Source organism: Cricetulus griseus, chromosome 2 (assembly GCF_003668045.3).
Source record: "Cricetulus griseus strain 17A/GY chromosome 2, alternate assembly CriGri-PICRH-1.0, whole genome shotgun sequence".
Taxonomy (NCBI): domain Eukaryota; kingdom Metazoa; phylum Chordata; class Mammalia; order Rodentia; family Cricetidae; genus Cricetulus; species Cricetulus griseus.
The window spans coordinates 195,229,025-195,253,066 of NC_048595.1; the positions used below are offsets into that span (position 1 = coordinate 195,229,025).

Genomic DNA, 24,042 nt, shown 5'->3' on the forward strand with positions numbered 1-24,042 from the left:
TGTGCTTCTTTTGGGTATATGCCCAAGAGTGGAATTGTGGTAGACTCATTCCCATTTTCTTGAGGAGTCGCCATACTGATTTCCAAGGTAGGCTGTACATGTTGGCACTCCCACCAGCAGTGGAGAAGTGTTCCCCTTTCTCCACACACTCTCCAGTATAAACTGTCCTTGGCATTTTTGATTTTGGCCATTCTGACAGGAGTAAGATGGTATCTCAGAGTTGTTTTGATTTGCATTTCTCTAATGCCTAAGGATGTCCAACACTTTCTTATGTATCTTTCAGCCATTTTAGATTCCTCTATTGAGAATTGTCTATTTAGTTCTGTACCCCACTTTTTAATTGGATTGTTAGGTGTTTTGGAGACTAGCTTCTTGAGTTCTTTGTATATTTTGGAGATCAGCCCTCTGTCAGATGTGGGGTTGGTGAATATCTTTTCCCAGTCTGTGGGCTGCCATTTTGTCTTGCTGACTGTCTCCTTTGCCTTACAGAAGCTTCTCAGTTTCAAGAGGTCCCATTTATCAATTGTTGATCTCAGGGTCTGTGCCTCTAGTGTAGTGTTCAGGAAGCAGTCTCCTGTACTGATTAATTAAAGGTTATTTCCCACTTTGTCTTCTAATAGGTTCAGTGTGGCTGGGTCTATGTTGAGGTCTTTGATCCATTTTGACTTAAGTTTTGTGCAGGGCAAAAGGCTTGGGTCCATCTGTAGTCTTCCACATGTTTCCATCCTGTTATGCCAGCACGATTTGTTGAAGATGTTCTCTTTGTTCCAGCATATAAATTTGGATTGTTTGTCAAACATCAGGTGTTCATAGGTGTGTGGGTTAATATCAGGGTTTTCAACTCTATTTCATTGGCCTACTTGTCTATTTTTGTGACAATACCAAGCTATAATAGAGCTTGAAGTCAGGGATGGTGATGCCTCCAGAAGTTCCTCTATTGTACAGGGTTGTTTTGGCTATCCTGGGTCTTTTGTTTCTCCATATAAAGTTGAGAATTGTCCTTTCAATGTCTGTGAAGAATTGTGTTGGTATTTTGATGGGATTGCATTGAATCTGTAGATTGCTTTTGGCAAGACTGCCATTTTTACTTTGTTGATCCTACCTATTCAAGAGCTTGGGAGATCTTTCCATTTTCTGGTATCTTCTTTAATTTCTTTCTTTAGAGACTCAAAATTCTTATGGTACATGTCTTTCACTTTTTTGGTTAGTGTTACCCCAAGGTATTTTATGTTGTTTGTGGCAATTGTAAAGGGTGATTTTTTCTCTGATTTCTTTCTCCACCAATGTGTCATTGGTATATAGTAGGGCTACAGATTTTGAGTTAATCTTGTATCCTGCCACTTTGCTGAAGGTGTTTATGAGCTGTAGGAGTTCCGTGGTAGAGTCTTTCAGGTCACTTATGTAGAGTATCATATCATCTACAAATAATGACAGTTTAACTTCTTCCTTTCCGATTTGTATTCCCTTGATCTCCTTTTGTTGTCTTATTGCTCTAGCTAGAACTTCAAGGACAATATTGAAGAGATATGGAGAGAGTGGACAGCCTTGTCTTGTCCCTGATTTTAGAGGAATTGCATTGCGTTTCTCTCCATTTAATTTGATGTTGGCTGTTGGCTTGCTCTACATTGCTTTTATTATGTTGAGGTATGTCTGTTATCCCTGATTTCTCCAAGACCTTTATCATGAAGGGGTGTTGGATTTTATCAAAGGCTTTTTTGGCATCTAGTGAGATGATCATGTGGGTTTTCCCTCAGTTTGTTTATATGGTGGATTACATTGATGGATTTACATAAGTTGAACCATCCTTGCATCCCTGGGTTGAAGCCTACTTGATCATGGTGGATGATTATTTCTCTGATGTGTTCTTGGATTCAATTTGCTAATAATTTATTTAGAATTTTTGCATCAATATTCATGAGGTCTGAAGTTCTCTTTCTTAGTTGTGTCTTTGTGTGGCTTGGGTAGCAAGGTTATTGAAGCCTCATAGAGAGTTTGGCAATGACCCTTCTGCTTCTATTGTGTGGAATATTTGAGGAGAATTGGTATTAGCTGTTCCTTGAATTTCTGGTAGAATTCTGCACTGAAGCCATCTGGCCCTGGGCCCTTTTTGGTTGGGAGACTTCTGATGACTGCTTCAATTTCATTAGGGGTTTTAGGTCTATTCAAGTTGGTTATCTGTTCTTGGTTTAATTTTGTTAAGTGAAATCTCTCCAGAAAATTGTCCATTTCCTTTAGATTTTCAAATTTTGAGGAAAACAGTTTTTCAATGTATGACCTGATGATTCTCTGGATTTCCTCTGTGTCTGCTGTTATGTTCCCCTTTTCATTCCTGATTTTATTAATTTGCATGTTCACTCTCTGCTGTTTGGTAAGTTTGGATAAAGGTTTGTCTATCTCGTTGATTTTCTCAAAGAACCAACTCTTCGTTATATTGATTCTTTATATTGTTCTTCTAGCTTCCATTTATTGATTTCAGCCCTCAATTTGATTTTTTCCTGGCATCCACTCCCCAGGGTGTATTGGCTTCTTTGTGTTCTAAAGCTTTCAGTTGTGTTGTTAATTCTCTAGTGTGATTATTCTCCTGTTTCTTCATGTGGGCACTTAGCACTATGAACTTTCCTCTTAGCACTGCTTTCAAAGTTTTCCATAGGTTTGAGTGTGTTGTGTCTGCATTCTCATTGAATTCTAGGAAATCTTTAATTTCTTTTTTTACTTCTTCTTCAATACAGGAATTGTGCAATTGGGTGTTACTTAATTTCCATGAGTTTGTAGGCTTTCTGTAATTCATGTTGTTGCTGAATTCTAACTTTTAAGCATGGTGGTCTCATAAGATACAGGGGGTTATTTCAAATTTTTTGTACATGTTGAAGTTTGCTATGTTGCCAAGTATGTGGTCGATTTTAGAGAAGGTTCCATGTGGCGCTGAGAAGAAGGCAAATCGTTTTGTATTTGAATGGAATGTTCTATAGATATATGTTAAGTCCAATTGCGCCATAACTTCTATTAGTTCCTTTGTTATGTTTCTGTCTGGTGTTCTGTCCAGTGATGAGAGTGGGGTGTTGAAGTCTCCCACTATAATTGTGTGCGGTTTTATGTGTGATTTGAGTTTTAGTAAAGGTTCTTTTACAAATGTGGATGCCTTTGTATTTGGGGCATAAATGTTCAGAATTGAGACTTCATCCTGATGAGTTTCTCCTTTGAGTAGGAAGTGACCTCCTTCATCTCTTTTGATTGATTTTAAAGTCCAGTTTGTTAGATAGTAGGATTGCTACCCCCGCTTGTTTCTTGGGTCCATTTGATTGGAAAATCTTTTCCCAACCTTTAATTCTTAGGGACTGTCTGTCTTTGAAGTTGAAGTGTGTTTCTTGTATGCAGTAGAAGGATGGATTCTGTCTTCTTATCCATCCTGTTAATCTATGTCTTTTTATAGGCCAGTTAAGACCATTAATGTTGAGGGATATTAATGACCATTGATTGTTCATTCTTGTTTGTTTTTTTTCATTTTTTTATTTGAATTACAAACAATATTGAATTACATGACAATCCCAGTTCCTTTCCCCCTCCCTTCCTCCCCTATCTCTTGTTTGTTTTTGATTTGGTGATGGTGGTGAAATTGTGTGAGGGATTCTATCCCTTTTTCTTTTTGGCTGTTGGTAAAGTGGGATTATCTATTGCCTATATTTTTCTGTTTGGAGTTAACTTCCTTGGGTTGCAGTTTTCCTTCCAGAACATTCTGTAGGGCTGGATTGGTGGATATGTATTGTTTGAATCTGGTTTTGTCGTGGAATATCTTGTTTTCTCCATCTATATTGATTGAAAGCTTTGTTGGGTATAGTAGTCTTGGCTGGCATCCTTGGTCTCTAAGTGTAGGTAGAATATCTATCTAGGTCCTCTGGTTTTCAGAGTTTCCATGGAAAAGTCAGGTGTAATTCTGATAGGTTTGCCTTTATATGTTACTTGTCCTTTTTCCTTTGCTGCTCTTAATATTTTCTCTTTGTTGTGTATGCTTGGTGTTTTGATTATTATGTGGCAAGGAGACTTTTTTTGGGATGAGTCTATTTGAAGTTCTGTAGGGTTTTTGTATTTTCATTGGCATGTCTTTCTTTAGGTTGGGAAAGTTTTCTTCTATTTTTGTTGAATATGTTTTCTGTGCCTTTGAGTTGAATTTCTTCACCTTCCTCTATACCTGTTATTCTTAGGTTTGGTCTTTTCACAGTATCCCATATTTCCTGGATATTTTGTGTTAGGGATTTGTTGGACTTAAGATTTTCTTTGGTTGATGAGTCTATTTCTCCTAGTGTATCTTCAACTCCTGAGATTCTCTCTTCCATTTCTTGTATTCTGTTGGTTATGCTTGTGTCTGTAGTACCTGAACGTTTACCAGCTTTTCTATTTCCAGCATTCCCTCAGATTGTGCTTTCTTTATTGTCCCTATTTCAGTTTTTAGGTCTTGATCTGTTTCCTTGAGAGATTTGTTGTCTTGTATTTTTGGTTTGTTTTTTCTTCCATTTCTTTAAGGGATTTTCTCATGTCCTCTTTGAGGTCCTCTATCATTTTCATGAAGATGTTTTTAAGGTCATTCTCTTCTGCTTCATCTGCATTGTGATGTTCAGGTCTTGCTGGTGTATGGTTCCTAGTCTCCAGTGGTGTCATATTGGGTTTTCTGTTGTTGAATGTGCTTTTACATTGACCTCTTCTCATCCTTTCTTCTGGTGGGTGTAGTAGGAGTCTCTTCCTCTCCTGGTGGGTATGGGACCAAGGTTCCCTTCTGGTAGATGCAAGCATTTCCAGTACTCTGATGTCTGTCCTCTTGTCGTGGATGGAGGTGGAACTGCCACTGGGGCCTCAGCAGTGTCTGGGTGTGTTGGATCCCACTGCCCAGGTTGGATCCAGCAAGCAAAATTGACATTTTTCTTTCATTCAAAAGAATAAACCTCTGAGACTGACCAACCATTGTTATCCTGCCACACAGTCTAAGACATCAGGATATTTCCAGGCACACACTATAACAGCATAAAACTTAGAAAGCAAAAATCTTAAGGACAGCAAGTCAAATGATACTTAACAGATTTTTGTTTGGTTTTGTTTGGTTTTTCAAGATAGGGTTTCTCTGTTTATCCTTGGCTGTTCTAGAACTCGTTCTGTAGACTAGGTTGTCCTCAAATTCATAGAGATCCCCCTGCCTCCACTTTCCAAGTACTGAGATTAAAGACATGCACCACCAGTGCTAGTCTAAGATTTTAAACTTTAATTTAGGCCTAGAGTGATGTCTCAGTGGTTAACAATACTTGTTGTTCTTGCAGAGGACCTGGGTTTGATTCCCAGAACCCATATGATAATTCACAACCCCCTCTACCTCCAGTTCCAGGGGATCTGGTCCCTGAATGCAAGTATGTGGTGCACATAAATTCAAGCAAACACAAACACACACACACACACACACACACACACACACACACACACACACACAATAAATAAAAATTTTAAGAAGAAAAGTCAACTTGATTAGACAGTGTAGTCAAGTGCTCTTTGTACTGCATGCTGTATCAAACACCACATAGATTGCAGAATGTGACAGCCAAAAGATTTCAGCTAGAGAAGGACTAGCATTCAGTAGCCTCTCGTTTGTGCACAAACACTGAGGAACACTAAGTTTTTCACTGCTTCAGGGGTGTTTGGGACAAGACAGACAAAACAGGAGGATGGAAGTTCACCCCTTAAAGCAGGGGGAAATCTCTAGCTCTGACAAGCTTTCCACTCCCTCTTCCTCAGTGTTTCTTCAGCCTTGGGTACAGGAGTTGGGCTGTAGATGTCTCAACTGGAGCCAAGCCTCCCATAGTCAGTTGTTCTCGGTAAGTATGAATAGGGTGGCAATAAAAAATAAACCCAGTGAGTCTCTGCAGTAAGTTGAGGTGAATAGGTCCCCCACTCCATAATCCCCAGTTTGGGGAGAAACTTCAAGTTCTCTCTGAGCCAGAAGAGTGCTGCTGAGGAGTGACTCCTTCAGGCAAGAAGCCACAGCAGCTTGAATCTCCATAAGGGACCCTGGGGTGGTGGCAGAAACAGGAACCTGGGAAACTGTTAAGAGTCCCTCAGGACTCTGGCGGCAAATCTCCCTTTAAATTCTCTGCCTTGGCTTCCATCTGTCAGTCATTCAAATGCAGAATTCTCTGCCTGAACCAGTTTACCCTTAGGTCATAGGATGCACTGTCAAATGTTATGCTCTATGTCTTCATTTTGTGAAGCACAGTAAAAATACAAATAAGAAAAACAAGACACAAATCACTCTCAGTTTCTAGTTGGTCTTGACCACTAAGAAAAAGATAAGCATATTTCCCTCCTGGCAGAAGTTTGTTAACCCCTTCTACATTCTCAAACTCAGGCTGGGAAGATGGTTTAGTCCATAAAGTGCCCACTCTGCAAGTGCGAGGGCCAGAGTATGGATTACCAGCTCCCAAGTGAAAGGCAGATGTGGCAGTGAGGTCCGTTGTGCTGTGGAGCCACTGTAACCCTAGCACAGGCATGACAGTAGAGATAGGCTCATCCCTAGCTCCCTGGTGGGCCTGTTTAGCCAATTGGTGAATGCCAGGTTCAGTGAGAGGCCCTGTCTTAAAACATTTAAATGAAGAGTGATTGATAAGCACCCAATGTCAACCTCTGACCTAACATGTGCTTGTATGCATCCGCATGTGCATGTACTCACATACACACACATACTTACATACACAAACACACACACACACACACACACACACACACACACACACACACACACAGGGTAGGAGAGGGGAGGTGGAGAGAAGTGATTAAAACTTTTGAAAACTCAAAGGCAACATTGTATGCTTGAACTGTCTTCTAGAATTCCCCCCCACACACTCTTAATTGGACAGCTTTTCTTGAAGGAATACTCCCATCTGCATTAGCACTAAGGTAGAGTATCACAGAGAATTAGATTTCTCTGTATCTATGCTTGATAAGATTGTGCCTTAGTGTAATTTCTACTAATTATCAAATGGAAAGATGCCACAGCACAGACAGAAGAGCTGGCATTATTTCCTTTACTGGCATTAGTTCCTTCTGAGGAAGAAAAAACCCTTATGAGCAATGGAAGTGGCATATATGTTGAGATTAAAATTCCAAACACACTGTAAACTTAGCTTGCCTGAATCTGCAACCTTAGAAAAGGAAAATGTCTCACTATATTTGGTGTCGTAACTCAAGATCTAGGTTTAACTTACTTTCTACAATTTAAGACAAAAAAAAAATCCTGCATGACTATAAATAGACCTAGAATAGAATGCCATTTTAAACTAGCAGTTCTTGTGAAGGAAAAAATAAGCAGGGAGCGTGTTGAGTCAGGCTCCAGAGAGAACGTCAAAATTTGCTATGTTCTCTGCAAGCATGCGCACTGAGAAGGGTGTTTGCCTGCCACCCTCAGAGTTTATATGCAACACCTTACTGTGGTTCCCTTTCTCTCCAGCTGCCCTTCCTTGACTATTTCTGCTAGAGTCTCCTCTCTTGTGATAACAAAGCTTTACACTGGGACACAGCTTCCCGCCCCTTCCACAGCATCTCCTATGGCTAGCATCCTCCCTGAGAAGCTTTGCGGTTGATTCCAACTCTAGACGGCCTAACTGCCTTGTGTGCTTGTAAGGCATCGAAGATGTCTATGACTCTACTTAAGACCTAGTCAATGTTTTGTTTTCAGAGGCCTAGAAGAAAAGAAATCTTACTTCCTCATTTTCTCTTCCAGAGGATTTACATCTCCCCTGCTTCTTCAGGTGGCTCCCATCCTGCACACTGACACAAATGATTTTCCATCCTTGTGCCTTTCTTTTGTGCACACACTCAAGGTGTTGATCAATAAATCACCCACTGCCAAGCTCCAATGGCCTGGCTTCCTCCTTTGCCACTTACATCCTCCTTTCAGATGGGAAAAGGAGCTTATTATTTTTTTTCTTAACCTCTAGCTTATGTCTTTTTTCCTCTCCCTTTGCACGCCATTTAACATAGTTCTCAAGCTCACCACCCCCATTTGTTCCTTGCAGGGTGACCCCTTTACCATCTAAAAGCTAAGCCTAATCTTACCCCCTTGTTTTATTGCACAGGGACACTTGTGGGCTTTGAGGTCACAGAAGCTGATAGTACAGTGGAAAGAAAGACATGGCAGGCTTCTGCTTCCATATCTATAGAGGGCATCATGTGTGCTCACTAGGGAAGATGAGACCTCCCAGCAGAATGATACTTCCAACTTCTCCGGGTAATAAAGCTAAGCTTGCTAAGAGCACCTGTCTGATCAGGTGTGTGGGAGAACATGCCTCATGATGTCTCACATGGCAAGCCCACAGGGTTAGAAGCCATTAGGGATACAGAAAGCAAATGTCCAAGACACAGCTCACGATTCACTAGATCTGAAGGCCTCAGTCACATGTGGAAGAGAGAGGAACCTTCTGTGCCCAACCAGGCATCCCCAGGTAAAACTTGTCAAACCAGCTATTCAGTTCACACTTAGAAGAACACGCCTGAATTAGCAATGAACAATCTAATAGAGATCCAATATTGTGCCTGATGAAAAATTGCCTTTTTTTTCCTGAGTCAAGGTCTTAGCTTGTGTCCTGGAACTCACTGTGTAGCCTCCCAAGTGGATCATAGGGATATGCCACCACACCTGGGAAAATAGATTTTCTATCAATACTTGAAGCCACCTTTATTTGTTCTGGTAGTGTGGCGGTCACTTTCCCATGTCATCAAGTTTCTTAAAGTCTAGTATGTTTATGCTCATATAAGACACAGCCTTAGGCAGCATCATTAAAGAAACAGCAACTTAGTTTTCCCATTCCCTTTTTATCTTTCTGGTTAGACCAAGCCTGAAGCCTGGCTTTTGCAATAACCTCTCTGGGGAAACTTAAGATTTTTTTTTAATTCATAGCTAAATTTAAACTCTAGGTCCTTCCCAGATGACTAAATCAACTAGAATTAAAACATAATTTTTTCAATGTGTTTCTATAATTTTTGGTAATTTACATGGAACTTATTTTCAATGTATTACAGTGATATGAAATTCCTAATCAAAATAAATGTAGTTATCTAAAAAGTAGATCCACTTGAAGTAAATATTAAATCACAGCACATGTAAAACAGATAAAGTATAAGTATCTAAAGAGGATTAACAAGTGTCTGAGTTGAATGAGCACTATGTAGCTGTTTTTCAGTTACTGGGGCACTTTTAAAAATCAGTATGCATTACCCCATACCAACTGAGCTAGAGTCTCAGATTGCCAGTCTCAGCAGTCAGTGTTTCTCTCAAATGAGACTGATGAAAAACTGTACTGGAAGAATGAGAAAATCTTTCATTCCCTTTATTTTCAACATTTTTTTGTCTGGACAAGCACTTGTTTGAATGGCTACTAGGTGTGTAATGTGTTTCATTTGCAACTTGATTGCAATAGTGATTTTTATCTTTAGAAAAGTTTTCTAGTAATCATTCAACAAAAAATGTGCTGAGAAGTAACTATGTGTAATTCCCTGAGGGCTGAAGAGACCATGTGAATAAGAGGCCCTGCCACTGTGGGACTTAGATACTAGCACGAGCTCATCTATGCTGAGTATTCCGTCTATGTCTCTGTTTCTTTGTCACTCTCTCATTTCCTGCTTATAACTGTGACTGTGTCAAATCCCACCTGAATGAATTTAAATAAAACTGTTGTAAGTTTTTGATCCTATCTATCTATCTATCTGTCTATCTATATCTGGTAATGTTGGTGGCACTGAGATTACTGTCATGGGAAGTTGTAAACTAGTTTTCCTTTTCCCTCTCGTGTTTGCCTCATTTTTAAATATCCGGATACCCTTAACTCCTCTTTGTACTTTAAGTGACTCCCATATCCCACCTACAGTGTTAACTAAATGACCTAACCCCACTGAGCTTCCCAAGATTTTCGTGCAGGTTGCAAGTGGCAATATATGCTGAGCTTATGGGAAGCAGGAAGGGGTGGTAAAGTGGCAGTTTTAGAGTGACTAAGTTCCAAAGTCAAAGTCATCCCAGAAAGCAAAGGTCAGAATTCATTAAAAAAAAAAAAAAAAGAAAAGAAAAGAAAAGAAAAGAAAAAACCTCTTGTGGAGTCCCTACTCCCCCAACTGAATAACATAATTAATTCGTAGATGATATGAAGACAGTGTGTGGTATAAAGCTGTGGGGGAGGGGGAGCATTACAAGAAGGACACATCAGTGACCCTCAGTAGCTCATTTGACACACCAAAATGCTGAGCCATGAGATCCACCTATCTGTCTATACAGGGCAATTTCATGCTCACTCGGGGCCTGCTGCCCACTGGGGACACAGTGGCAGTCATTACCAATGCATTGTTTTTGTTTCCCTCTTTCTTATATGTGACCATGATTGGTTGAAGCCACATGTTAGATGCATGTGAATGGAACCCAACTATTATTCCTGGGTTACATGCCATGTGGCTCCTCAACAGAATGTAAACTGGGTAGAAGTCAGGTGCAGGCATTTTATGGTCAAATGCAGGGATTGTAATGACTCCATGTTTGTCCCTTGCTCCCTCTGCATAGTCAATTTTCCTGTCTGTAAACCTCGGAGATTTCTGCTTTGACAAAGTGGTTGTTGTCTTTGACTTTGGGAAAAATAATTCATACCCTTCCCTTCAGAAAGAGAAAAAAAACAGTGGGAGTTTCAAGTCCTAGAGTCAAGTTAGGTGATGGCCTCCAACCCACCACCCTTCCCCATAGCTCACCTTTCCCCAGATCAAAGGACAAAGAAGAGTCAGAACATGGATGGTGACAGGGAAACCTTGAAGGGAATAGATGCAGGGCACCATAGAACAAGGCCTGTTGTTGCTGAATGTGGAGAAAAGAATCAGCTGCTCAAGAATAGGATGTAGAAACATAGCCACTGTCAAAAGCAGATTTCAGGGTCTTCATGGCCAGTAAGACTGTGCATTGTTCCAAAAGATGTAATTACCTAACTTACTCCATCCCAGATTAACCTCTTTTTTTGTATAGTTTGCCTACTTTAAAATGATTTATAGTCGAATTTTGAAAAGAATGTTACAGGGATGAGGATGTAACTCAATGTAAAGCACTTGCCTAGGATGTCCAAGGCCCTGAGTTCAAACCCCAGAAGAACTACATAAACAGATGTACATACAGAGTCATTTCCATGAAAAGGGCTCATTGAACTTCTAAGATTGGAAGAAAATTTATGAGAGATAAATGGGCAGCTCATTGCTTGAAGAAAATAAATGGTAGTTGTAAATAACATTCCAAGCAAACACGATTTCTGCCTAGGGAACAGTGACCAATTGGGTTTTGCCACCCTTGAGCAAAGGAGCACTAGTGAGAAATGATCCTGGGAATTGTGCCGTGTTAAGGCAGGAACCTGGAGATCTGCTTTCTTAGGACTCTCACAGCTGCTCAGTTACTGACAATGGGATGGAGAGCCTGCACAGAATGAAGAATGCCCTACTAACTGTAACAGTGGAAGTCATGAGGCTGGGAAAGAGCTGGGGAAAGAGAAGAGGGAAGCACACAAAACAGTGCATAAGTCCAAGGGCACCAAAGGCTTATAGGAATGTCTGACCCTTCCAGTCTTCAGCTGGGCATGGCATCCCCCCCACCCGTGCTGATGGTGCTGACAGTTGGGGTGGAAGCAGCTCTTATCTCACAGAAATAGGGATGGTGTGCTCATGACAGGGCTTGGCTTTCCCCGGGAAGAGGTGAGTTCACAATGAAGAAAGCATTTATTGTCGTTTTGTTTGCTTGTCTATTTGTTTTTGTATATGTGTGCATGCATGCATGCAAGTGCCCATGTGGAATAGCTTTGAGGAGTCCCTTCTCTCCATCCATTCCACTATGTAGATCTTAGAGATCAAATATGATCCTCAGCCACGGTGTCAAGGACCTTTCCTGCTCAGCCATCTTTGCGATGTCGTATTACTTTGTTCATCAGGCTCCCATAATGAGGGCTATAGGACAGACTGAAGAAGACTAAGAATTCTATCCTGGTGAGGAATTAGATACAATGATTCTTCTTCTTCTTCTTTTTAAATGCAAAGTGAAAGTTTGATGGATAAGGTAACCAAATAAATTGAAACACTTAAATGTTTCCTGATTTAATAAGCTCACCAAGGGAATAGTAATTACATTGTAAGCTGCTTTTTATTACTGTATATGTCTGGGAAATAAGCTTAAGTGTAGCAAAAAAAAGGCATCTATAGAAAAATTGGTTTGCATTATTTCTGTTTCAAAATGCTTTTATAAATATTTTTACTAATCCCTTGAAATGTTAGACATTTTTATCCCAAGTCCTCCCCTTGACTTCCAGAGCCACCCCCCACTTCCGTAGCCCTCAACTTTGTGTTCTTTTTTCCTCCTTCCTTTTCTTTCATATTACAAAAGGAAAACACATTTCTAGCAACAAGTCATACAACAGCATATAGTGATTCTTCCCAAGATTAGAAATGTTACTGCTTGGGGTGTCACTGTTTTTATATCTTCCCTGTGCTTTTACCTTCACATGTTGTTATAACAGCAGTGGAGGAATACCACTTAGCTATACAGATAGCCCGCTGAATGAATTGCTCTTCTTTGAAACAGCAGTCATTCTAGCATCTAGGTACACTCTAACTTGTTCAGCCTCTCCTCCAGAAGAGTCTAGATTTTGATAGAATGTAATCGTAACTAACATAGACATTATTATTCTCCAACACTTTTGGTCAGGTGCTAAATGACAGTTTCCATTCATGAAGGACTTTCTAAGTTAAAAGTTACATTATTTCTCTTTTAGTATCTACCTCTGACATTTTTGTTGCAGTTCTTATTCCCCTGATCAGTGGCAATAGTTGTAACTCAGTGGTTCTCAGCCTGTGGGTTGCAACCCATTTGGCGGTTGAATCACACTTTCACAGACCATCAGACAACACATTATTTACAGTAGCAAAATTATAGTTATGAAGTGGCAACAAACAATAATTTTATGGTTGGGGGTCACCACAACATGAGGAACTGGATTAAAGGTCACAGCACTGGGAAAGTTGAGAACCACTGCTTTAACCTCTGTGTGGCAAGATGTGACAGCAGTCATTTTAACCTTTACCTTTTTAATTTCCAGGCAGCATAAGGGTCACTCAAGGCCCAATGCCTGAATGTGTAAGTTAAAGTGAAGTGACTCTTTTGTGTCTCAGCTACCTCACCATAAAACTGTAGTGAACTCAGAACAGGGACTGCCATATAGATACCTATGAATAAAGATTTAAAAAGGAATCTGGCCGGGTGTTGGTGGCGCACGCCTTTAATCCCAGCACTTGGGAGGCAGAGGTAGGTGGATCTCTGTGAGTTCGAGGCCAGCCTGGTCTCCAGAGCGAGTGCCAGGATAGGCTCCAAAGCTACACAGAGAAACCCTTTCTCGAAAAACCAAAAATAAATAAATAAATAAATAAATAAATAAATAAATAAATAAATAAAAGAAATAAATAATAAAGAAAGGAATCTGACCTATCTTTTGCAAGATTAAGGGTTTTTAGAGGCTCTTAACTTGCTGCCTACTGCTGAGATTGACATATCTATAAATGCCTAGCTCTCTCTTCCTCTGAATTTTCTATTTATATCTTTGATTTATATTTTATTGAGTTATTTGTTTTATTCCCTGTTCTCTGATATTTTCATATGTGTGTGTATGTATATATATATATATATGGTATGCTGATTCTGTCAAGTCCCCCTTCACCCTTCTACTCCTCCCAGGTCCTTCCCCCACTCCATGTCCTTAGTCATTTTTATATTCCATGAATGATCTCCTTGTGCATTCATAAAAATAATCAGGAAAAGCTTCTTTCAATAACAACAGCAAAAACAAACCCACCATTATAAAACTGTGACAATCATTTTAAACACCTCCAAAAAAACTCCTGCTAAGTGATGATATGGAAATTCTTCCCTGTAGCCCCAAATTCATTAGTTCCCAGCTGTAGTTCTACATTGGTTACCTGGTTTGGGGATTTAGTTTTCAAAATACCAGTCCATCTCACTGGCATTGGTGAATTAACTTTTTGGAGGCAAGACCCAGATATCAGTTTTTAACAAGAGGGCTTATTGGATTTGAATATGCATCTAGAACCAGGAATCGATCATTCAACCTTGAAAGGTCATTGAAAGTTAACCCATTCCTGTGGGACAAGCACTAGTGATCAGTTCTGCCACCTGCAGGTGGGAGGCAAAACTGACACACCTCAGCTACAAAGGGTTCTACAAGCACACATCTATGAAAGGCCCTGTTTTCAGGGTGTTGGCAAGGTATCTTTGTATGCATGTAGGCTTTGTTTGTGTAAACAACTTCCCAGGGAACTTCAATGGCAAGATTGTCAAGTTAGCATCGAATGTGTATTCATATCATTGGTTCTGCATATTCTACAATCATAAATAACAGACTATAATATGATACTGTTCAGGGTCTAGTATCTCTAGCCACCAAATATTCATTGAATATCTATCCTAATAACAAACATCACCAAATTTTATAAACACTCTCACCAATAGCATGTGAGAGGCAAAGGCAGTTTCCATAATTAATCCTAACCAAACTCATCCAAAATGAAGCCACTGCCTCTCCCTACCCACCCCTTCCCCTGCTATGTGTTAATTGGAATTGCCTTGATCTTTGGCATTTCCGGATGTCTCCTCCTTCGTGTGAGATTACACAATGTATAACATTGAGGGAAATAACAGAGAAGGCAGTGATCAGGGAACCACGCTTTGAGAGGCAGTGATGCTGGCAGAACGTGGAAATGTCTGGGAAAAAAATAGCACAGAACCGGCAGTGACTGGGGCTTCTGCACGAAGTGGTAATTAGATGGCAAGTTTATCTTCTGAGAGAAAGGTGTTTCTTCTCTCTTCTCCATACACAGGCTGGAAGTCAGACACTGAGAATGTGAAATTGTTATTTGGTTGTGAAAATCATCTTTGATGCATTGTGTTTCATTCGTGTGTGTGTGTGTGTGTGTGTGTGTGTGTGTGTGTGTGTGTGTGTGTGTACATATTTAACCAGGCAATTGTGGGGGTTGAGATACATACTCTGCCAATAGGAGTCAAATCTCTAAGAAATAAAGATAAAGAAAATATGGGTGGATGCATAGGTAGATAGATGCATGGATAGATAGATAGATAGGTAGATAGATAGACAGACAGACAGACAGACAGACAGACAGACAGACAGACAGACAGGAGTAGATGATAGGGGATGCATAAGGATACAGAGACAGGTATATATAAGTAAGTATTAGGTATGTGTACATATATATACATGTGTGTTATATATGTTTGTGTATGGAAATTGATGCCAGGACTTTGAGCACACAGAGCATGTGGACCCCCATTGATTTCCATCCCCAGCTGTAAGCTGAGCCTTCTGCAGCCTATTGTAAGCTGACACAGGTTTTCCTCTGTCTGCTCAGCTTACACTGTATCTCAGAAGGACTTCTTTAAGAGCTCAGCTTCTCCATTTCAAAACCATTGACATTTTAGCCTGGGTAATTCTTTGTAATGGTCTTGTGTACACTGTGCCGCATTAAGGGACATCCCTGGCTTCTGTGCACTAATGTCAGGAATATCTATTTGGCTACTCCAGAGCTATCTCCATACATCACCTAGTGGCCAAGTTGTCCCCATAAAGAGAAGCTGACTTAAGAACTGGGGTGCTCTGAAGAAAATGAGTTTTTACTTCTTTCCAAACAGCTTATCTGATTCCCCAATCTAAATTGGGAACCTTATTTTTTTTCTCTTTCTCTCATGAAAAGTCAGTGTGGAGTGAGTGACAGTCTGTAACAATACACTTGCCTGAGACACGAATGTCTTTCTTTCCTATGCCACTTTCATTTCCATGGTACAATCTATTTTGTTCACTCTGTATACACATTGCCTGGTGCAGTGATTGGCACTTAATAAGTATCTGTCAAATGAAAGGATATAATTCTGTTATTTAATATCCTCAAGCACAAAGCCCAACTTGGTCCAAAGGGGTTTTGTTCTAGGGGCTTATTTCAATCTATATGGCAAAGCCTATAACAGAAGAAATTAGGGCCATATTGAGCCTGTTGAAGGGTGTGAGCAGGGAAATCTAAAAATTATATTATTTGGATAGGATTCCTTGGGGGTTTTGGCGAGGTGCTGTTGATTGGCAGCTTCATTCTGGAAACAACAGCTCTGATATGTCATCATAAGCTGAGCCAACCTGTCCCTCCTGCTTCCCCAACCCACCCACCAATCCACAGAGGAAACAAGGGTTTTGACCAGAGTGAAGCTTGATGCTCTATCAGTTCTCTGAGGACCAGGAGAGACAGATGTGTCACCCACAATAAACCTCATCAAAGACAGCACACAAGGCCTTATAATGCTCCTTTTCATGTTTAAAAATGGAATTAAGATGCATAATTTTTTAAATGAAAAATGACTGACTGGCATTCTTCCCGCCAAAAATGGGGAGTAATTTAATTTGTTAGTGGCTTATTTTATTTGACAGTCTTTGTACATACTCGATTTGGTTTGTTACACTGAATTAGCCTCTAATAATGGGTGCATCATGCCAGGCTCTACCCCCCAGGTGGGTTTGATAATTGGACAAGCGTCCATATTGTTCAAGGTTTCATTACAATGAGAACAGAGGCTCCTGGGCAGTGTGAGTGGGCTGCTCCTCCCAGCCTCCAGAGCATCCTAACCCTGACCACAGCATCTTCTCCAGCCCTCCTTTGCTCATCAAATCATCTACAACTTCATTGTTCTCTGATGCTCTGCACATGCTTCAGCCTTGGTGCATTTGCATCTATGGGTCCCCCTGCCTCATGTCCTTCTAGCATCTGCTCACATGGCACCCTTCAGAGAAGCCTTGCTGGAGAAGCCACGTCATACAGCACAAAAGAAAGAGAGAGAGAGAGAGAGAGAGAGAGAGAGAGAGAGAGAGAGAGAGAGAAGGGGAGGGATGGAGGGACAGAGGGAGGAAGAGGAAGAGAGATGCCACCAAAGCAAGCTTGACTGCATATGTGCTGAGACATGCCTGATACAGAGATCTAATTGTGTTTGTTGAGTGAATAATTAAGTTACTGACCCAACTCCCAGGAGCATACACACTCTACCATAACCCTATTTCTAGTCCATCTTGCATCAGCATCCTCTCCTTTCTGGGTCTGCCTCCACCTCCCAAGGAGATACAAGACTGCTTGGGTGATAGCTCCTTGGAAGTTCACACGAACTCCAGTACAGCTCAGCACTCCTTCCTCTATGCAGCCTGGTACAGAACCAGGAGGACAGAGAGGCAGGTTGACTCCTGAGCCAAGGAGTGCAGGTATATTTGCTCTGCCTCGGGCTAACTGTGTGACTGCAGATTAATTACTCAACCATTCTGTGCCTTGCCTTTCTTATCTGTCCCTTAGGGATCATGAAGATAAGATAATTCACTGATGACTGACTTAAGTGTTTAAAACATCTCAGGCAGTAGATAACAAGGTGTCACTTAATGTGGGGTGTTCATAGAAGGTCTGTCTGAGACAGTGCCACTGGAAAGGGGCATTGAGTAGAACAGCTCTCTGTAAGGCTATGACAGGTCAGACTCAGGCTGCCTTTTGTACCTAGGAACATCAATCAGTGAATATAACAGGATGCCAGGTGCCCAGGAAAAAATGGGAACGTGTTGTTTTCCTCCCAGTATGGCATACACAAGTGTGTGAGAATACTCATATGTACAACCAACCTCAGGAAGATGCTGAACCTGAGCAGAGGAGGAGGGATTCAAGCTGGCCTAGAAAGGACACTACTGCATCCCAGTTTGGGTCACCCTAGGTGCAGTTTTATCAGCTGCCAGGAAGCCTCATATAAAAGCTGCTGCTGAGTTAAGTGGTGCCAGGCCTGGCTGGGCATTTGCTCATAATTCCAGCATTCACAGGCTAAGACAGGAGGGTCTCAAGTTCAAGACCAGCCTGTGCTACTTATCAAGACCTTGTTCTCCCAAAATCAAAAGCTAAGGCTGCTCTCTCCATAACACTGGGCTGCATTCTCCCCTATAGGGTGGCAAATGGAGCCCCTTCCAAGACTGGCACCAGAGAGGCTGAGTGAGATCATGGCTGGTGTAGAATTGACACCTGGGGTTCTAAACACCATGGCTGGCTCATAGCACAAGAAGGCTGCCAGAACAGCATTCTCCAAAGAAAGACCAAACATTGCCTGTCATTCTTGAAATCATGCCCCACTCTTCTCCCTGCATGGCCCCGGAAGGAACAATCAGACCATGCGGGAATCACAGTCCCAACATGGCTGCCTAATCCACCCATCTGGTCCTTCCTTATGAGGCAATTATGGGCAGAGGACAAGCCTTTACCTGCACATAAGAATAATCCAGGTACTCCCTCCACACATAGCCATGCACACATACACAGGTATACATGCTCACATGCAAACACCCATGCATACACACACACACACAAACACACACACTATTCGTACAAAGCATCAGAGGACTCCATCCCCCTACACCTGCTCTGAGCCCTTCCCCATTATACAACCCATCATGGATTGTGTCAGCCTGCATTAGCAACCAGGCTCATCACATTAGGCAGCAGCCCTGGGCTGGCAGCTACCACTTTGTAATGCCTCTTTATCCTGTTGTCACGCTCCCTTCTGCATCAAACACAGCCACGGGAGCAATCTGAAGACCCAATGCAGACATGAAGGACCAAGTTAGAGGTCAAGGATTTCAAGGAAGCTTGGCACTCAGGCACCTCTAGGGAGCACTGAAAGGCTCCAAGTGCAAGCGCCTTTATGACCAACTGTAAAAGTGTGGGTGGCAGCTGCTTCTGAAAACATTCAACATAGATGCCCTGTCCATTTGCTATGAAAATCTGTGATGCCTACGGAAGCTTCATTCCCACAGCATGATTTGACATCAGTAATGTCTCTCTTCCACAACCCCACCTGGCTATTTACCCAGGTATATAAAAGCACTGATCAGTTCCCACCCTGTACAATGTTCCTGCCTGCTGGAGATGAGGAAAGAACTCTCACTTTGCAGCCAGATGGGTCCTGAGATCAAATCTTGTCTGTGCCTTCTCATATCTAGGCCACCTTGCAACAGTAACTTGGCCTCTCTCTGTTTCTTGTTTGTAATCCTACTTTGCACCAGTACTTGTTTTGCAGTTGTTGAAGACTTATCTGGGATTCTATGTGACGAGTGTCTGGTCAGGCACTGATGCTTCAGTAACTGTTTCAAGGCCAAGTTCATGGGGGAAGCTTAATTGTATCCATTGTGAAACTCACACAACTCACACAAGCCCTTAACCTTAGCTGTTGTTCACTCATGCACACCTCCCCATAAAGGCTGGAGCTCAGCCCACCAACTCATCTCCACTACACCTCCAGAAAGGTCTGGTCAAAATTTGACCTTGATCATGTCTGGATCATCACAAATGTGTGCATTCTTCCCACCTTCTTGATGTAGGCAGAGTCCCTTCTTGCAGCTCACCCTGAATCTACCCTGTCACCTTCACTCTCACAGTGGACTCTGCCACCACCCCCACTTTTAGCCCTATTTCTCTGTCTAGAACCCCTTTTCTGCTGGCCTGGTGACATACACTCATCTTTCATGTCCCTACATACTCACTGATGCACAGGAAAAGCCTCTCAAGGCCTGCTGTGCACTATGCCTCTTCCTTGGGCCATGTGCTCTATTGTCATGTAAAATCATTCACATACTCCCACCAACACCCCCAGCTATGGCAGCCATATGATGGTGAGGCAGGGGTCCTGTGTTTACCGAGTGAGCCCTTGGGACTTTGTACAATGCTCAGTTGGTATTGCTGAAAGAGTGGGTGGGATGGATAGTGAATAACTCAATAAATCCCCATGACTATCTTCAAAAGGAAGAGGACAGAGCAGGTTCAGCCAATTACCAGAGCATGGGGCACATCCCAGACCATCAGTTGATGGTTACTTATGCTCAGAGCACAGGCCTCCTACTCCCCTACATGTGTTGCAAAATCATTATCTATTCCTGGCATATAAGGCCCAAGAGATCAACCCCTCCCTCTATCCTGGCACACAGAAGACCCCACCACTAGCATCTCGAACACCCAGCATCTCATCTGTCTAGACCTTTATGTTTTCTTAGAGCTGTTTATTTGCACATACACAGATATACACAGAGAAAAGGGCAGAGGGAGAGAGGGAGAGAGAGAGAGAGCTGTGAACAACTCCAAGGTGGAGCTTGAAGAACACTGCCTTCTAGAAGGTGATGTCACATGACTGCCCTTCAGGAAGCCAACCTGCTTTGGGCCACCTGGGGTGATGTTGATCCAGAAGCTAGTCTTAATCTACCACCTGCTGTCACATCAGCCAGGGATCCTACAAGAGTCTTTGTGAGGGAAGAAAAGACCCTGTTAGCTCTTTATCTCCCTGTTTCTATTAAAGAGCCATGCCTGTGCTGTGTAGTTTAGCTTCTTTGGGTGTCTTTGTTCACATTCCCTAAAGAAAACACTCTCTCAGAGGCCTAACTCCCCCACTGGCCATGAAGAGAATGCTTGCTGACTTTTATTCTACTCAGTGATTCAGTGAAAATTTACTGGACACTTTCTATATTTCAGAAGAGTGGTCATATGATTTACTGTCCAAACGAGGGGCCAGTTTGAATGTGGCACTACCTAACTGGTACTCAAGGACACTAGGTGTAAACAAAGATGTTCCCAGGCCAACCAGAGTGCAACAAGTATTCATATACTCATGGCTCATTTGGGGTCACTAGGGTCTTGTGAGGTGGAATACTTTCCTAAAGGTGCCCATAAAGGTAAACTACGAGAGAACCCAAGAAAGATGAATTGAAGTTGAAGCTAAATGACTCATTCCTAAGATTTTCCCACCATCTCCTTCCTGAATAGATTTCCTGTTTAAAAAAAAAGAAAGTACATATTAGCAACGGTAAATGGACTCAGTAGGTTGGGTGTTTGTAAGTGTGTGCATATAAGCATACATATGTGTGTGTGTAGCAATAATAACCAAAGAAGAGGTCATGAATGTGAGAGGAATTGAAGAAAGAGGGAAGGGTGGAAATGATATGAACATAGCACTCGTGTAAAATTTTCAAAAAACAAAAATGTTTAAATTTTAAAATGTGCAAACTGACTGGGAGTGAGAACTTACAAGACTGTGTTCCCACAAGTCCCCTGAAGGGGACTAGGGAAATGTTTCAGGTTTATAAAGATTTAATGGAGTCCCCACCACCACCCCATAACTCTTGGCTTCAGGGTTGTGACTTACTGTTTAGTGGTAAGGACACAGCACAACACATTTCCTACTGAAAACTTTCTGTTCTGAGCACTGTGCCCCTCTCATATCCTAGGTGCCCGTCCTGAGACCCATGGACCTGATGGTGGAGGCCACCCCACGAAGAGTGTTTGCCAATGCGCACACATACCACATCAACTCCATCTCTGTCAACAGCGACTACGAGACCTACATGTCTGCTGATGACCTGAGGATTAATCTGTGGAACTTTGAGATAACCAATCAGAGTTTTAGTATCCTTTCCTTGCAAGCCATTAGCCCACTGGTCTGAGGTAGGAGTGGGATGGGGAGAAAGAGACTCCCCCACTAGTTTCTAAGTGGCTGCCAGCAGCTGTATTCTTGCTGTCTTCATCATGCTCACTGGGATTTGAAATGTTTTAGTGTGCGTTTTTAGTTTGCCCCCATGAGAATGTCCATTTCATGAGAGCAGGAGCCCTGAATGACCCATTGCTATAGTCCAATGGATTCAGCATTCTGGTCCTGACCACTGCTGCACACAGCAAGTGTGACATTGAAGTTGGTAGTCAGAGTGGAGCTATAGGAGACTCTTCACTATGCAACCTAACTTGGAAACTTAACTTGAAAAGTGCTAAAGCCAAGCTGAGGAAATCAGTTAGCCGGTAAAGTGCTTTCTTGGTTATCATGAGAACCTGAGTTTAAGCCCCAGAACTTGGGAAAAATAGCCCAGATGGGATGGCACCCATCATAATACCAGCAGTATGGAGGTAGAGGTACACTCACATGTATTGGTAAGTTATAAGCTAGTGGGAAATCCTGTCCTTTTGAGGAGTGAGGCTATCTGAAGAGCAACAGCCACACACAGGCAGGCAACTCACACACACACATGGAAAGGATATTTGTACCATGGGTACACATTTCATTAGTCCCTACCACAGAGACATCCTAGAGTTCCTGAATATTGTTAGAGAAGGTGTCTTTAACCAGGTTCTGGCACTGAGATACATCTAGAGACACTGAAAGCTGGCCTTTGGGACTAGGACTGGGCATCTATCATTGATCCCAGAACAGACATGACACACTGTGTGGGCCTAGGAATAGCTGTCTCTGACTGTACATTTTTTCCTGGCAAAGCAGCTGCTAATAGAATGAATTCATAGATGGGGGTCGCCTTCCCCTCCTCACATCTATTCTGAGAGTCGGGAATCTGCCTGGGCTCAGCCAGCTGTCACTCTGAGCTTATGCTTCCCCAGCCTAGGTGGCATGTTTTCTGAATTTTGCCTCCAGTCCTTCAAGAGGGAAAGGAACTTTCTCAGGCATTTGAGGAGACAGATGCCTTGGGGAGAATGCAAAGGGGACATATTAATAGTGCCATTTAGGTTATCTTCTGCAGATGTGTGACAGCCTGCCAGATGCTGGCATACAAATGAGACCTTAGCACTCACCCTTATCACTACCATATGTAAAATAATCACTGTCATCATGTGGGTGATGATAACTGATATCTATATAGTACCTTTCAGCCAGACTGCCCCGGGCAGGAAGGTGTGCAAACTAGGGCCCCTTTGCCTCTCAGCACTGAAGTGTAGCCACCTCTGGAGCAGGTAGCAGCCCTCCTCCACAACATCCTCATAAAAGTATCAAGAACAACCCTTGTCTTGAATGCCTTCTGTTTAGCACCATCTTCTGTTATACCTTTTATCTTACCAAAGAGACAGGAGCATGGCTTGGGATGCCTGCAAAGCCTGGTGTGGGGACCTCTGCAGTATCAGGCAAGATGCTTCAATGAAATACATGGACTGTTTTCTTAATTGTGTGTTAGTGATACTAACACGCATCCTGTGAGTTCACAGATGCTAAAAATTCCACTTAAATTACAAAGTATACCTCAAGAATTAACACAGTAAGACAAGTAGAAAGGAAGTCTGGTTGGGGAAATGCAAGCACAACACTGACATCATAGCCCACAGCACAGCACTCAGAGTCTGACAAGAATAGAGTTCTCACCCAGGCCCACCACTTTTGGACTGAACATTGCCTGTTGTTTACCCAGACTCCCATTCTCCACTCACCCTCCACAAGGAAGAACTCTACCAAAGGATTGTGAGATTGTAAGATTCTCTCTCTCTCTCTCTCTCTCTCTCTCTCTCTCTCTCTCTCTCTCTCTCTCTCTCTCTCTCACACACACACACACACACACACACACACACACACACACACTAAGAGAAATGCCTTAATAAGTAAATATTCAGTCCTGTTTTTCTGTTGGCTTAGTGGCTATGCCTGAATCTACTGATATTTCAACTACTGTCTGCAGGCCTGCTACCCCCACAGTCAGTTCTCTGCTCATCATGCCACAGCCTGGTGGGATTGCCAGTCCTGCTGTCACTGGCTCTGCTGCTGCCACCAAATGTAGTTTTTAACTAAGTCTCTATTATTCTATTTACCAATAAAGACGCAGGAGTCAGATTTGGGGTGAAAACTGGTAGCCCAGAAGGGCAAAGAAGCAACTAGCTGGCCTTCCTTTTTGCCGGAGACCCAGCAAGAAAGCTCCTCTCCATTCATCCCAAACCAAAAGACTGTGACTCTCTTAAGTCCCTCCCTACTCCTTCCTGTGCATCTCTCTATCCTGCTTCCTGGAACTTCCATATTCTCTATGGCTAATTCATGTCAACTAGTTGCTGGCCCCACCCCCTGAGTCAAGGTTGATTTTTGTTAACACAGTCTTGGGGTTTCACAGTGTGATC

General features: G+C 42.2%; 1 protein-coding gene across 2 annotated transcripts in view; it reads left to right on the top strand.

Moving 5' to 3' along the window:
* Window positions 1-24,042, top strand: part of Ppp2r2b (protein phosphatase 2 regulatory subunit Bbeta) — a 403,524-nt gene that overhangs the window by 335,975 nt on the left and 43,507 nt on the right. For both annotated transcript variants that reach the window (XM_027397983.2, XM_035440155.1), the window contains one exon: window positions 21,393-21,570. In XM_027397983.2, coding sequence (XP_027253784.1) covers window positions 21,393-21,570 — 178 coding nt within the window. The remainder of the gene's footprint in view (window positions 1-21,392; window positions 21,571-24,042) is intronic.